The sequence below is a fragment of the Colobus angolensis genome, unplaced genomic scaffold (genome assembly GCF_000951035.1).
Source record: "Colobus angolensis palliatus isolate OR3802 unplaced genomic scaffold, Cang.pa_1.0 Scaffold143, whole genome shotgun sequence".
NCBI classification, from domain to species: domain Eukaryota; kingdom Metazoa; phylum Chordata; class Mammalia; order Primates; family Cercopithecidae; genus Colobus; species Colobus angolensis.
The window spans coordinates 5,527,995-5,545,103 of NW_012114522.1; the positions used below are offsets into that span (position 1 = coordinate 5,527,995).

Genomic DNA, 17,109 nt, shown 5'->3' on the forward strand with positions numbered 1-17,109 from the left:
ATTGACTTCTCCTCTGTAGCTATGGAAGTCCTAAATGGGATCTACCTCCAGTAGAAGGCTGTTTTATGTAAATTGAAAATCTGTTGTTTAGTATAGCCACTTTGATCAATTATCTTAGTTAGATCTTCTGGATAACTTATTGCAGCTTCTGTGTCAGCACTTGCTATTTTACCTTGCACTTTTACATATGGAATTGACTTTTTTTAAATGTCACGAACCAACCTCTGCTAGCTTCCAACTTTTCTTATGCAGCTTCCTCACCTTTCTTAGCCTTCACAGAATCAAAGAGAGTTAGTTAGGGCCTTGCGCTGAATTAGACTTTGCCTTAAGAGAATGTTGTGACTGATTTGATCTCTCCAGACCACTCACACTTTCTCCCATCAGCAATAAGGCTGTTTTGCTTTCTTATCATTTGGATATTCACTGGAGTAGCGCTTTAATTTCCTTTAGTAACTTTTCCTTTGCATTCACAGCTTGACTGACGGACTGGCACAAGAGGTCTAACTTTCAGCCTATCTCGGCTTTTGACCCGCCTTCTTCCTAAGATTCATAATTTCTAGCTTTTGACTTCAAGTGAGTGACATATAACTCTTCTTTCACTTGAACACTTAGAGGCCGTTGCTGGCTTATTCATTGGCCTGGATTATGTCTCCAGGAATAGGAAGGCCCGAGGAGAGGGAGAGAGTTGGGAACAACTGGGCCAGGAAGCACTCAGAGCACACACAACACTTAAGAAGTATGCCATCTTATGTGAACGGGCTTTGGGCACTCCAAAAACAGTTACAAAAGTCACATCAGAGATTACTGATCACAGATCATAGAAATATAATAATAATGAAAAAGTTTGAAGTATTTTGAGAATTACCAAAATGTGACACAGAGACACAAAGTGAGTACATGTTGTTGGAAACATGGCGTCAGTAGATTTGCTCCATGCAGTGTTGCCACAAACCCTCCATTTGTAAAAACAAATGAAAAATGCAGTATCTGCAGAGTGCAATAAAGCAAGGCATACTGAAACAAGGTACGGCTGTATAAGAGCCACACTGAAATCTGAAACAATTACTTTTGTCTCATGACTGTAGCAGGCTGTATTGAAGGTTTGAGAAAACCTCCCACATATTTTCTTGTCTCAAAACTGAAAAATCTGTCTCTCTTCCTTTCGTCTATCTCTTTGTGTTCTTTTTAAATTTTAAAGAAGGGACCTGGAAACAGATGCTGGCCAGGTAGAAATTGTTTGATTGCAGTTCTGCAATGTTCAGCCTTCAGTTAGAGAAATCAGTTTAAATAAATCATGGGCATAAACCGATCTTTCTGATGGCTTTTTAAAAATTCCTTTCTTTCCCCCAAATTGGCTTCAACTAGTTAATGTGTAATTTCCCTGAGGACTTTAGTAGACATTCTGTATATAATTAGAATATGTTTTTATCACTTAAAAAAAGAAAGGCACTCAACTTTGAGTCTGCTGCACTGAAGTCTTTGATTCATTTTAAATTGGAAACTCGTACATTAGCATCCTCTGGACACAAAGGATGACAGACATTAAAGGAGTCCTTTATTTAAAAGTCAGTGAAGCCCTTTGACTTCTTGAAGAAGTCAGTCCTGAAGCCATGCAGTGAGGCAAGGGTAAGGTGGGCGTCTGCAGTGGTGAGGAGGAGTAGTTTTCCAGGGCAGGGTGCCTGACCCAAGCAGGGAGGAGAAGGTGGCTTAGCATGGGCAGTTATAGCCTAAGTCAGGAGAGGGACTGATCTGTGCTGGAGAGGAATGGAGTGGGGTATTAGAGGTGGGTGGTTACATTTAGGAGAACAGATGAAATAATAAATAAAGGAGGCGGCTGGGTGTGGTGGCTCAAAATGCCTGTAATCCCGGCATTTTGGGAGGCCAAGGCAGTTGAATCGCTTGAGGCCAGGGTTTGGGACCAGCCTGGGCAATATGGTAAAACCCCGTCTCTACTAAAAGAAAAATTAGCATGACCTGTAGTCCCAGCCACTTGGGAGACTGAGGCACCAGAATCGCTTGACTCAGGAGGCGCAAGTGGCAATGAGCTGATATTGAGCCACTGCACTCCAACCTGAGCAACAGAGTGAGACACTGTCTCTAAATAAATAAAGGAGGATATTGAAAGCTAGGTTTCTCACTAGAGGAGAAGTGAAAGGGGAAAAGCCCTGTCTGTGGTCTTGGGTGGAAATGAAAGATACTGGCATGAATTCACAGTTTGCAATTTCCAAAGATCAATACAGAAGTACCTGTGGTTGTAAATGTGTGTATATATACACATTTATACACATGTATGAAAATGCATGCATGTATTTTCTTGCTCTGGCCACTGAGAAGGCCTGGAAACAGTGACACTGTAATAGCAATAAGCATAGTTAGCACTCAGATCTTGTCTTCTAAATACCAATTTCACCTTCAGGGAGCCAGGCCTCTTAGAGAAATGACTGATTCTTAAACTGGAGCAGGGAACATATAAAATAAACCTGGAACAAGGAAGGGCTCAGAATGTTAGGACATGTCTAAAGGACACAGCCATCAATTTGAAGCAGCGTCTACTGGCCAAATTAGAGATAACGTAAGCGTAAAAATAAATGACAGTAGCACCTTATAACCCGTTCAATGAGATAGGACATTATGAATCCGTCTAAATCGGAGTAAGTAAATGAATAAATTGAAAGATTGAAATTGATACATAGTGTCAAAGCATTCCTCCCCCTAGTACTTACTATAAAGCGGAAGAGAATAACTTGACAGCAAGAGAATAACTTGACAGCTTTTGACAGCGGGGAACCTGGCAGTCACCACCTTCATCAAGTGGGCAAAGTAAAACACACAACCTAATAGGATGCAGCGAGAAGAAAGCATCACTTTTGTGATTTCTGCCAAAGAAGCAAGACTTGAATCCAACTGCAAGGAAACATCAAACTCAAATTCAGAGATCCTTACAGAATAAGTGACACATGGTTGTGTGTTGAGGTCGTGAAACTCAAGGAGACCGAAGAGCTGTTCCAAACAAAGGAGACTGAAGAGAAGTACTAGTTAGGAGCAATGTGTGATGCTCTTGTTATAAAGGATATTATTGAGATAACCGGTCAAAATAGAGTGGGGGGCTGCACACAGTGGCTCACACCTATAATCCCAGCATTTTGGGAGGCCAAGGTGGGAGGATTGCTTGAGGCCAGGAGTTTAAGATCAACCTGGGCAACATAGTAAGACCCCGTCTCTACAAAAAATTTAAAAATTAGCTGGGTGTGGTGACATGCACCTATAGTCCCAGCTTCTCAGGAGGCAGAGGTGGGAGGATCACCTAAGCCCAAGAGTTCAAGGCCGCAGTGAGCTATGATCACAACACTACACTCTAGCCTGGGCAACAGAGTGCGATCTTATCTTAAAAAAAAAAAAATGGGGTCCAAGGGAGAAATGGAAGTAATGTAATAATATTTTTCATAAGGTACTTTTTTTTGGTCTACTACTTTTTTAGTGTGGTTTACTACTTTTTTAGCATTTGCAACAACTTTAGTAGTAGATATTGTTGGAAGGATATTGGAAGCCAGGTTTCTCACTCAGAAGAATGAAAGGGATAAAGCCAGAATGAACCCTGGGGTGTTGGGTTGGAATGAAAGATACTGAAAGCCATTTTACAGTTAAGAAAACCAAGGCCTAGAGGTTAGGTGGTAAAGCAGAGGAGCACCTACTGTGGGCCAGGCTTCATGCCAGGCACTTTCTCATGAGTGATCCCATTTAATCTTCGAAATAACTCTTTGAGAAAGGTGGTATTTTCTCCATTTTGCATATTAAGAAAACTTAGACAAAGAGAATAAAATTGGCTGGGTGTGGTGACTCATGCCTATAATCCCAGTACTTTGGGAGGCCGAGGCAGGTGGATCACTTAAGATCAGGAGGTTGAGACCAGCCTGGTCAACATGGTGAAACGCCGTCTCCACTAAAAATACAAAAATTAGCTGGGTATAGTGGTGCACACCTGTAATTCCAGCTACTCGGGAGGCTGAGGCACAAGAATCGTTTGAGCCTGGAAGGTAGAGGTTGTGGTGAGTTCAGAACGTGCCACTGCACTCCAGCCTGGGTGATGGAGTGAGACTCTGTCAAAAAAAAAAAAAAAAAGGATAAAATAAAACCCATCCAAGACCACATTAAAAATAGTGGCATTCTAGAATTTAAGCCCTTTGTTTTCTCCAAATCCCATTGTAAATGTGTCTTTTTCAAGGCAGCCAGTCAACCAGTGGTTTAAGGACTCTCATCTCTAGACTGTCATGGGATTTGTGGAATTGCTGGAGTAATCTGACAGCCAGGACAGCCTTGGAGGGCATCAGGTCAGTCTGCTGTGCAATGTGACCAAGGAGAAAGCCCCCCACCACTCGAGTAGCCTTTGGTCACCACCCCAGACCACTCCCCTCCTGCTCTGTCAAGGCTCCTTCCCCCTCCATAGTGACAGCCAGAAGATCAGTAGCTAGTTGGGCCAGCACTGAAGACCCTGCCGAGTCCCTTGTACAGATTATACCAGTGTACTCTTTTCTTTGAATTATTTGCATTATTTATGGGTTGTTTCAGCAGTTTTCTTCTGTTCCTCCATTGGTCTGCATCTTGTCAGAGGAAAAAAAATGTATATTGCTTTAAGACTTCACAAAAAAATTGTCTTATTAAACCATTCTGCCTTCTGTTACTTCACAGTAATAATAGCAGCAGCAGTAGTGTAATCATTGTAGTAATAGCTAATTTTTGAGCTCTTATGTGATGTAGACTGTGCTGAGTAAGCACTTACATATAAACCAGTAACTCTAACAAGAAAGATAGTCAGAGCCCCATTTTATAGGTGGGAAAACAGGCTAAGAAATTTTGTTATTTGTTGTTTAGTAACTGGAAAAAAATCTGAAAATTCTGGCAGATGAGTATCTTGTCAAGCTAGTTTAAAAATTTGCTCATATGTCAGATTGCTCATTTCCTACATCCCACAAACTAATATTTGAGGTAAAATATTAAGTCACAGATGCTAAATTTAATAAGCATACGTATATACCTAGTGTCAAACATGGAGCAAATCCTCAGTTTATCTTTAAATAAGGTTCTCTTTTAAGTTATGTTTTTACCTGGCTTTGTTTCCTTTGCTTACCACATTTTTTTGAGACTTACCCTTGCTGTGTTCTTCATTGCTGAACGGTGTTGCATTGCATCAAAGTACCCCCACTGGCTTATCCATCCTGTTGGTGGACATTTAAGTGTTCCCATTTTTTTGGCTATAATGGATAAGGCTGCTGTAAACATTCTTTTATAGGCCTTTGTGTGGACCTATCTTTTCATTTCTTTTGGGTAAACAACCTAAAAGTGGGTTGTCACTTTCTTAGTAAGAAACTGTCTTAAGTTTTCCAAAGTGATAGCACCATTTGACACACTGTCCAGCAGTGTGTGAAAGTTACAGTTCCTGCACGTGGCAGGATTGGCGTTGGCCATTTTTTCTAGCCATTCTACTGGATGTGGAGTGGTATTTTATTGTGGGTTTAGTTTGCATTTCCTCACTGACTAATATTGTTAATCGCCTTTTCATGTGTTGATTGACCATTCATTTTCTTCCTGTGAAGTATCTGTTGAAGTTTTTTACTCATTTCTGTATTGGAGGATTGTTTGGCTGTTGATTTGTATAGTTCTTTGTATATTCTGCATACACGTCCTTAGATACATGCTGCAAATATTTGTTCCTATTCTATGGTTTATTTGTTTTCTTAATGGTGTCTTTTGCTGAGCAGAAATGTTTAATTTTGAGGAAGTTGAATTTTATTGATTTTTAGTTTGTCTACTATAGTGTCACAAAGATATTCTTTTATGTTTTCTTCTAGAAGCTTTATGATTCTGGGTGGTATGTTTATTTAGGTCTATATCATCTGTCTCAGACCAACTTTTTGATAGAATGAGATGGGGTTGAGGTTTATTTTATTCTATATAAATATCTGGGGTTGAGGTTTATTTTATTGTATATAAATACCTATTTATTTTATCAATGTTTGTTTAAAACACTTTCTTTTTCTCACTGAATTGACCTGGCATCACCATCAAAAGTCAGTTGACCGAAACATGTATATGTCTGCTTCTGGACTCTATTCAGTATCATTGGTCTGATAGTCCTTATTCTACTCCCACACTGTCTTGATTACTGTGGTTTTATCATAAGTCTTGGAATCAGCTAGTTGTAAATCCTTCCGATTTCTAATTTTTCAGTACTTTTTTTGCTATTTTAGATTTTTGTGTATTTTCATATCAACTTTAGAATCACCTTTTCAATTTCTTCAGAAAATCTGCCAGGATGTTTATAGGGATTATGTTGAAACTATAGATCAGTCTGGGAAGAATGGGCATCTGAACATCTATCCACAAACATAGTATATCTTTGCATTTATTTCTGTCTTTGACTTTATTTTTAAATTTCTTTTTCTCAGCAATATTTTGTTACTTTCAATGTAGACATCTTGCTCATTTTTTGTTAGATTTATTCCTGGATTTTTTTATTCTATTGTAAATGATACCATTTTGTTAATGTTATTTTCCAGTTTCTCATTGCTAGTATATAGAAATACAATTAATTTTTGTATATTGATCTGTCTACAACTGTGAGTAATTCACATGTAGTTCTAGGAAATCTGTTTGTAAATTCTTGTTGTTGTTGTTGTTGTTGTTGTTGTTGTTGTTGTTGTTGTTACAGAGTTTCATTCTTGTTGCCCAGGCTGGAGTGCAGTGGCTCCATCTTGGCTCACTGCAACCTCTGCCTCCTGGGTTCAAGCAATTCTCCTGCCTCAGCCTCCTGAGTAGCTGGGATTACAGGCACCCGCCACCATGTCCAGATAATTTTTGTATTTTAGTAGAGACAAGATTTTACCTCATTGGCCAGGTTGTTCTTGATCTCCTGACCTCACCTCAGGTGATCCACCTGCCTCAGCCTCCTAAAGTGCTGGGATTACAGGCGTGAGCCACCGCACTCGGCCTTTTTTTGTAAATTCTATCCATTTTCTACATACATAATCATACCATATGTGAATAACAGTAGTTTTGCTTTTTAATCTTTATGCCTTTTATTTCTTGTTCCTTCCTTGTTTTATTGCACTGGCTAGGGCCTGGACCTCTGGTACCATATTGAATGGAAGTGTTCAGGATGGACATCTTTTCCTTGCTCTTGATTAAGGGACAAGGATTTAATACTTCACCATTAAGTATGAAGTGTTGGGATTACAGGCATGAGCCACTGCACCCAGTGCACCCATGTTTTTTTTGTTTTTTTGTTTTTTTTCACATTTGTGGTTCATTTTTTTATGTGTATATCACGGAAGTAGGTATTATGTAGCTGTTCTTTATCAGGTTAAGGAAATTTCCTTGCTTATTGAGGGATTTCCTACAAGAATTCACAGAACTCAGAAACGCTGTTATACTCACAGTTACAGTATATTATAGTGAAAGAATACAGATTAAAATCACCAAAGCTAAAGGGAGCATAGGACAAAGTTAGGAGAGACCAGGTACAAGCTTCTAGTTGTCCTCTCCCAGTGGAATAGTGTAGACGCACTTAATTCTCCCAATATGTGACTCCCAATACCTGTGTCACCATGTATTGTCAATCAGGGAAGCTCACCTGAGCCCTGGTGTTCAGGGTTTTCACTGGGGGTCAGTGATGTAGATGTGAAGTGCTAGCATAGCAGTCCATAGTTAACTCAGTCGCCAGCCCCTCCAGAGGTCAAATTGATTGTCATGTCAGACCCCTGTTAACTTCAGCGGGGATGGCACTTGGTTCAGAGAGGCTGAAGAAGAGACCCCAAGCCAACAAACAGAACAGAGTTTGTTTGGGGGAACTTATTTATAGAGCAGTCCAGTGGCAGTGGGCTGCACAGGAGAACCACTACTGCTTGTAAAAAGAATGTAGTTTATATAGCACCTTCACTTAGCCGTCCTCCCACCAAGCAACCTCCACATGGCAGCCCTCATTTCTTCAGTTGCCATCAAGTGTGTCTGCCGTGCACTGATACAGTGGCCCAGGCCCCAGTCATAAATCACACTGTTAGCATAAACTATCTGGAATGTCCCCAGCTATACAAAGATACTGTCATCAGACAAGATATTCTAGGAGCTTAGAGGTTATCTCCCAGGAGCCAAGCCAGGGCCAGTTTTTTCCTTGGAATGTGCAGAATTTGAACACCACATACCTGCTGAGTCATCCCTTTATTGCATACCTTATTTTCCTAGTTTGCTGAAAGTTTTTATCACCAGGGTATCTTGACTTTTTCAAATGCTTTTTCTACATCTAATACAATGATCATGTAGGCTTTTTTCTTTTTTTGTTAAGGGGATGTATTACATTGATCGATTTTCAAATGTTAAGCCAACTTTGTATTCCTGGGTTAAACCCCATTTGGTCATGATACATTATTGTCTTTATATATTGCTGAAATCAGTTTGCTTGTATTAAAGATGCTTTTATGTTCATGAAGATATGTATCTAATTTTCTTGCAATATCTTCATAGGTTTCTGAATCTGGGTAATACTGGCCTCATAAAATGATTTTATAATTGTTTTCTCTTCCTCTGTTGTTCACATCTGCCAGGTCCTTACCTTGTTCCTCATCCTAGGGAAAACACTTAGGCTTTTATCATAAAGTATGATGCTCACTGTAGATTTTGTACATGTTTATCAGATTAAGGAAGATACCTTCTGTACATGCTTTTTCTCATCTTGTTTGATTGCTCTAGAGCACTATATAAAGGTATACATTCTGTTTTACAGCTCCATAGTACTGCAGAGTGTCTTCCACCAGTTCCATGTTGATGGACATGTGGATTTTTCCTAGGCCTTCGCCATATTAAAATTGAATTACAAAGTTGCTATAATCAATAACCTTTTCATATTATCATTATATCTTTGGGATAGAGTCCTGTAAGTGGGATTGCTGGATTAGAGATTAAATACATGTTAATTTGCAGGATATTACCAAGGTCCTCTCCATAGGAGTCTTACTGTTTGGCACGCTCACCATCAATATACAGAAGTGCCCTACTTCACAGCCTGACCCACCCAGTATGTCTTCACATTTGGGTGTTTTCACCAGTCCCAGTAGGCAAGAAAAAAGGACACAGTGTAGTTGTTGATATGCATCATCTTATGAGGAAGATTGAGCATTTTTCATGTGTTTAAAAGCCATTTACATTTGTGTGAACTTTCTTGCCTAGTTTACTATAGAGCTGTTGGTCTTTTTCTCTTTTTACTTTACCTATGGTGGGTTTGTTTGTTTGTTTGTTTGTTTGTTAAATAAACTTTTTATTTTAAGAGCAGTTTTTAGGTTCATAGCAAAATTGAGCAAAAAGTACCAAGAGTTCCCATATACCCCCTTCACTGTTCCCCCACCCGCCACTACACTAATAGCCTTCGCCACCAATAGCCTTCGCCACCATCAACATCCCCCACCACTCATGGTGCTTTGTTTTGTTTTGTTTTGTTTTGAGATGGACTCTCCCTCTGTCGCCCAGGCTGGAGTGCAGTGGGTGATCTCGGCTCTTTGCAAACCTCCACCTCCCAGGTATAAGCAATTCTCCCACCTCAGCCTGCCGAGTAGCTGGGACTACAGGTGTGTGCCACCACGCCCGGCTAATTTTTGTATTTTTAGTAGAGACAGGCTTTCACCATATTGGCCAGGCTGGCCTCAGACCTCAAGTGATCTGCCCTCCTTGGCCTCCCAAAGTGCTGACATTACAGGGGTGAGCCACCACACCTGGTTCACCCATTTTTTTTTCACATGTGTGGTTCATTTTTTTATGTGTATATCTCTGATGCATTTGGAATTTACCTTGGTGTACAGTGTAGGGAAAGGGAAAACATTTTTTCTTTCATATAACTACCAGTTATCCAGTGCAACTTATTAAACCATATCATATATTAAATACACATATGCAATTGAGTCCAGTTTTGAATTTTATATCCTATTCATTGGTCTGTCAATCTTTTCATGCCCTAATACCACACTTGGTTTTTTAGGGTTTTCTTGGCTATTATTCCCTCCCCTTCCTAATCTCCATGATGTTTTCATTATAAATCTTTTCAAACATATGGCAGAATTGAATTTTGCAGTGAACACCCCTATACCTGTACCTTAGATTTGAGCATTTGCGTTTTACTATACATGCTTCTTTTACCTGCCTATCATTCTATATTCATTTAGCCTCTTTTTAAAATAGATTTCAGAGTAAACTTCTAACAGTGCCCTCCCCCTTAAATACTTTTGTATGCATATCGTTAACTAGAGTTCAATATTTGTTTACACTTTTTCTGACCATTCTTGCTTATTTCCAGATGAATTTCATAGTTGATTTGTCCAGCTTTAGGGTGGGACCTGGTGATTTTTTTTTTTTAATTGAGATCACATTACACTTATAAATTAACTTAGGGAGAACTAACATCTTTATATTTCTTTTTCTATCAAGAATGATGTGTCCTTTCTTTCCTTTGTGTCTTTCAGAAATCTTTTTTGGTTTTTTACATATGGGCTTAGGGCTTAAGTTTATTCTAAAGTTTTTGTTGATATTGTTAGTTTTCTATCTTTTGTTTTGTTTTGGCTATTGCAAGTAGAATCTTCTCTTTCATTGTATCTTCCAACTGTAAATGAGGTACATTATGATGAACATTTAAGTCATTTTGTTATTGTTGTTATAAGCAATGCTGTGGTGAATAGCCTTATAACTTTATCTTTGTGCATATTTTGATACTTAGAATAGCAGATTGTATTTTCCAAAGAAAACTGCCCCCAAATATATCCCATACCACATGCTCTTCTTAAAAAGTGATGTTATTACTGCTCCATTGAGAAAGCAAATTGGGGTCTGAGTTTCTTCCCCTTGAACCCTAGTGGGCCATCGCAGATGCGTTGGGCAGTAGAATATGGCTAGGATCATGATTTCTGACTTCTAAGGCAAGGTCATGAAAGGCATTGAAGCTTCCACCAAAGTCTTTGAGACTGCCAGCCCTGCAGGCAGCCAGCTGCCATGCACCAGTAACACACTCATGCGGCTCCATGAAGAAGAAATGAGGCTCCCAGCAAGCACCAACTTGCTAGCCATGTGTGTGACCTCCTTGGAAGTGAACCCTCCAGCCCTGGTCAACCCTTCAGATGACTACAGCCCTAGTTGCCTTCTAACTGCATCCTCCTGAGACATGCAGAGCCAGAACCACCCAGCCAAGGTGTTCCCAAATTCCTGACCCCAGAAACACTGATCAGTAATAAATCTCACTGTTTCAAGGCACTACGTTTTATGACTCAGTTGTAGTAACCTGAACAATTGAAAAGATTGATAACACAGTTACTTTTGAAAAATTTTTCTGTTAAATTTTGTAGAGGAGCATTTCCTAAATCATCTTTTTTGAAAACTACTCTCAAAAAACTCTATGAAGAGAGTCTCTGCAATCAGGTTATTTGCAAAAACCGTCCTTTTTGGAAATTCAGAATGTATTTGAACATATTAAAGGCTCTGAAAACTTACATAGCGAAACACCTGTCCAGCTTTGACTCGGCTTTCTCAGACTGATTTGACCACAGAAGTCCTTTCCCACAGCCCAGGATGGGTAGAATATAACCCACATGGAGCAGTTGTTGTAAGCATGGGCTTCAGAGCTAGGTTCCCTGAGGTCATGTCCCAGCCCAGCCATTTGCTTACTGTAACCTGGGCAAGTTTCCTAACTTCTCTACGCCTCAGTTTCCTCCTTTGTTAAAAGGTTGTTAATACTAGTACCTACCTAATGGGGATATTCGAAATTAAATAAATTTATCCATATATATTGCTTAGAAAAAATGTCCACTATATAAGCCATTAACAAATGTTAGTTGGCATTAGTAATATCACCCTAATATGCATTTACATTGTTCCTTTAATTATAGTCTCTCTGCCTAACAATATGGAATTTATCCTAGATCTTTTTAGCACTGACTATAATTTTATAGTGTTTATGTAGATTCTAGCAAAGCTATTACAAAGCCCGTTGTTTCATAACCAGAATTTTTTCTCTTATTAATCATTTACTTGTATTTATAATGCATTCATTCATTCAACATATATTTATGAGACTGAATACCAGGCACTAATCCAGAATCTGGGATCTAGGAGCAAGGCTGACAACCAACAGATAGATAAACAGGGGGATTATAGACTGTGATAACTGCTATGGAGAAAACAGATGCAGAGGAGTGGGAGGCGGCCTTTCCTTGATAGAAGAGTCAGAGGTGGCCTCTCTGAGTAGGTGAAACTGAGCCAAGCCCTGTAGGTGGGAAGGAAGATGATGCCCTGGGAGGAGCCTGTGGGGAAGAAGCAGGGGAATGCCAAGTGCAGAGGATTCAGTCCTGAAGCAAGTCTGTGCCTTCGAGTGGGTATTTAAGGACTTGTGCTTTCAGAGTTCACTTATATTAAGGTGTGACTTAGAACATGTACACGTGTGGGTATAGGTATATATGTGTGTGTATAAGTATATATGTTGTGGGGGTATGTGTGTGTGTATATATATATATGGGTAGGGGTATATATGCATGTGTTTGTGTATGTGTATGTGGGGGTGTATGTGTGTGTACATGTGGGAGTATATATCAGTGTGTATGTGTGCATATGCATATGTGTGTGTAGGTGTATGTGTGGAAGGGTGTATGTGGGGGGTATATATGCATATGTGTACATATATGGTGTGTATGTGTGTGTAGGGGGTATGTATGTGAGTGGGGGGTATATATAGTATATGTATGTGGGTGTGTATACATGGTGTATGTATATATGTGTGTGTATATGGGTGATTATATATGAATATGTGTATGTGGTATGTGTGTATATGTGGGGGGATATACATGCATGTAAGTATATAGAGGATATGTGTGTATGTAGGGGGTATATATGTGTGTGGGGGTATATATATGTGGTATATATATTGTGTGTATACATGTGTGGGTATGTGTGTGGTGGTATATATGTGTGTGGGTATATATGTGGGAGGGTATATATATGTGTGTGGGTGTATATATATATATGTGTGTGGTGTGTGTATATATGTGGGTATACATATGTTGGGGTATATATGTGTGGGGGGTATATATACATATGAATATATGTATAATATGTATTATATATTATAATTAATAATATATTCAGCAATCTTTTTCATTAGTGTCTACTACTGGGTGAGCATCAATCCAACTTTCTGGGTTTGTTGAGTGTGGTGTCAGTCTATGGAGCATATTCAGCACATACCGACTGTAACCTGCCCCTGCATGCTGGTCACTGTGCCATGGCTGCAAATGCAGAGGGCGTGCACAATCTCTACCCTGCAGGCAACAATGGCAGTGTTAAGTGCCCCAGTGGAGGTGTATCCAGATAGCCACTGGGCCCAGAGGCAGTGACTGCTCCCCAGTACAGGGACACAGGACAAAATTGCAGGGTCACATGTGACTCCTTCTGTTGGCAAAAAGGAATCCTGTTATGGAAATAAAATACCTGACTGCTAATTATGTATTTTTAGATCTAAGCTGGAACCAGAACCAAATACAAAGACAAGAGAATCCACATCTTCTGAGAAAGTTTCACAGAGCCCTTCAAAAGACTCTGAAGAAAACCCTGCCACTGAAGAACATCCAGGTACGAATTGAGATGAATATCTTGCCTTGCATTTCTTCCTTGTGACATGTTGGCAAGAGTATACCACAGGAACGAAGTAGCACAGTCTCAGACATGTTTTGGTGTTTGTATTTGCATAAAGCAAAGGAAGCAGGAGGTGGCAGCCTTTCTGTCTGTCACAGTTGATCTTCGTGACTGCCACGGAGGCAGGAGGTGCTTTTACCCAGTCACCTGGGAGCTGGCGGGGTGCAGGAGAAAGGGCCTGCTATAGAGGGGTGAGGCCGGGATCTGTCTGCCTCAGGAGCCCTGTGTGCCAGCCTCAGGAGAGGCAGCATTGCCTCCCTGGCAGCCGTGTCCTGCATGTCAGCTCTGAGCTTACAGGCCTGCGCTCGGGTAGAGTGTGCAACCTCAGTGGCCTTTCACAGCCAGTCAAACCAACAGGACAAAATGCAAATCTGTATTGATGTGCTGCCTGTCACCACAGATACTAGACGGCCCATGGCTTAGAACAGTTCCTGATGCACAGGAGATGCAGAAGAAATACGGGGTCTCCATGAAGTCCGAAAATGTGGGGGCACATATACAATGTGGTCATGGATGTCTGCGATCTGTGTGTCTGGCTGGCACCCCCACATACGGATGCCTGCATAGTTTGCTATATCCGAGAGACAGAGTAGAACAGGGTTATTTGCGTGAATCACAGGGTGATGGCGTGCTGGAGCCAGGAGAGACCTGGGAGTCCCCTGTGGCATCCTTCTCCATAGTCTCATGGCAGTTCTTATTAACTCTTGTCTTCCAGATGCTAGGCACAGTCCTGGACATGTCACAAAAATTACAGGTTGAGTATCTCTTATCTGAGATGCTTGGGACCAGAAGTGTTTTGGATTTGGAGTTTTTTCAAATGTTTGCATATTTGCATTATACTTACCAGTTGAGCATCTCTAATCTGAAAACTAAAATCTGGAAAGCTCCAATGAGTATTTCCTTTGGGTGTCACAATGGAGCTCAGAAAGTTTCAGGGATGTGATTCCTGCCCTCAAGGAGCTCACAGTTGATGGGAAAGATAATACTCTAGCCCCTGGGAGAAAGTAAGTAGTACCTCAAGAGAGGACAGAGGGCCAGGGAGACTTCAAGAGGAGGCGGCACTAAGAAGTGAGTCTGGGCCAGGCGTGGTGGTTCACGCATGTAATCCCAGCACTTTGGGAGGCCAAGGTGGGTGGATTACCTGAGGCTGGAATTCAAGACCAGCCTGACCAACATGGAGAAACCCCATCTCTACTAAAAATACAAAATTAGCTGGGTGTGATGGCACATGCCTGTAATCCCAGCTACTCGGGAGGCTGAGGCAGGAGAATCACTTGAACCCAGGAGGCGGAAGTTGCAGTGAGCCAAGATCGTGCCATTGCACTCCAGCCTGGGCAACAAGAGCGGAATTCCATCTCAAAAAAAAAAAAAAAGAAGTGAGTCTGGACCTGAAAAAAAAAAAAAAAAAATGAAAGCTTAGAAAGTTCTAGACAGAGGCAGCAGCATGAGCAAATGCTCAGAGGCCAGAAAGCCTGGAGCTTGGGTGGAATGTAGTCAGTAAAGAAGACCCCTGGGGATCAGTGAAGCCCATCAGTGGGAGGAGAGGCGGGAGTAAGCTTGGAAGGGTGGGTGGGGCCTTCAGTGCCAGACTAGGGAGTCTGGACTTGCCTCTGTGGCACCAGGGTGCACGGGTGGCCTGTGCAGAGGACTGGCTTGGTGGGTGCTGGGCTTCAAGCTGATCCTTAGGGCAGCCTGTCAAGAAGGCTTCTGATGACCACAAATGAGCATGCTGTAGAGTGTGAGTTCTGCTAAGAGAACTTTCCCATTCTAGCTCAGAGTTAATTTGTGCTTGGTTCAGATATGAACAGGGTTTCTGTTTCTAATTTTGGTGTTTTTATCCTTAAAAAAGAAATCAACAACAGTAAAAGCTTGAAATGGATACCATAATGAGGACAAGTAGGAGACAGCTCATAAGGTGGGGGTGGGGAGTAGATGAAAGTACAAATGTTCCTACCCAAAGAATGTCATCTCAGGAAAATACCAGATCATTTCTAAAGATACTTTTAGCCAACCTTTTACAAACATGTTTTTCTATAATGACACTTCTGGTAAAAACAGCCATTTTTCTAAAAGCCTGCATGCACTAGGCTGTGGATGACATGGAGACCTTTTTTGTAAAGATACATTTCTAATAAATAACCATAACTTTCAGGCATGGCCTGCCTAGTCAGCTTTCTCTACACTGTTGCTATCATTAAGTTCTCTTCCCCGTTCAAAGATCTAGACTTGTCGCCATCTCATGGGGCTGAGGTCGACTACAGGAAATTTACTGAGATTGAGGAAAAAAGGAAAAAGAAGCAGTATTTGCCTTTGAGTACTTGGAAGCTCACTGATAAGCCCAGAGACACCACTGAGACACACAGACACAAAGTGATTTCATTAAGGTCTCCCCCGAGGATCCATCCCTGCCATCCCTCTCCCCTCTGCTCCCAACCCCACCCCATTGATGAACTGCACAGGCCTCTTACTGTCATCCTGGGCAGCAGCAGTCCTTTCTAGGGGCTGTGGTATTGACATGCTTCATGGAGGATGCATCATGTTTTGTTGATCATGATGAAAAAGTTCTCCAGATTAACATGTCCCTACGCTCCCATTCAGCAGTTCCATGCCCAGGTGTCTGTCCTAGAGAGTCACTCCAGCATGTGCACAAAGCACAGACTGGGACACAGTACCATTCATTACACCAGTGAACAGTCTGAAACCACTGAGGTCTGTCAGTGTAGTTATGGCTAAAGACTAGTGTATCCTCACGATGGAATATCATGCAGCAACTTAAAAGAACAAGGTAGATCTACTTGGATGATCTCCAAGATGTATCAATAAAGCATACAAAGCAAGTTTTAGAACAGTATGTTACCATTGATATCTGTGTGAAAAGCAAGCAACCATACACACAAAACTGTGTATTACTTGAATTTCATAGGTAGGCAGGGACTCCTATCTTTGTATGTGAATATGTTTAGATAAAATCTATGATGCTACATCAAAGCAGTAACTTCTGGGAGAGGAATAGGATTGGGGAACGGTATATCACTTCCTGTATATATGTATGTGTGTGTGTATATATACATGTATATGCATATGTATTTTTTACATTAAAAATATGTCTTACAGTCTTTACAAGTAGAGAGGTGTGTATTATGTGTCTTGAAGTAAAACATACTTTAAGACTCATTCTGAAGAATGTCCATTTAGTTTGCAGCCATTGCTGACATTGGTGCAATATTGAAACCGTGCGTAGGTCCCCTCCCCACCACACACACACATGCATGTGCCTGCACAAAGACAATTTACAGCCTAAATGTTGTGAAAGAATCATGTCTGCAGTTCCTGAATATTAGCCCAGAGATCATGAAGTATAAGGACAAAACTGTAAGATTCTGTTCCATCTCATGTTTG

The 17,109-nt window shown here is 40.8% G+C and overlaps 1 protein-coding gene across 1 annotated transcript in view; it reads left to right on the top strand.

Annotated features, from left to right (window-relative positions):
* Positions 1–17,109, top strand: part of STX18 (syntaxin 18) — a 124,676-nt gene that overhangs the window by 92,144 nt on the left and 15,423 nt on the right. Inside the window, exon 6 of the mRNA XM_011935428.1 lies at positions 13,532–13,647. Coding sequence (XP_011790818.1) covers positions 13,532–13,647 — 116 coding nt within the window. The remainder of the gene's footprint in view (positions 1–13,531; positions 13,648–17,109) is intronic.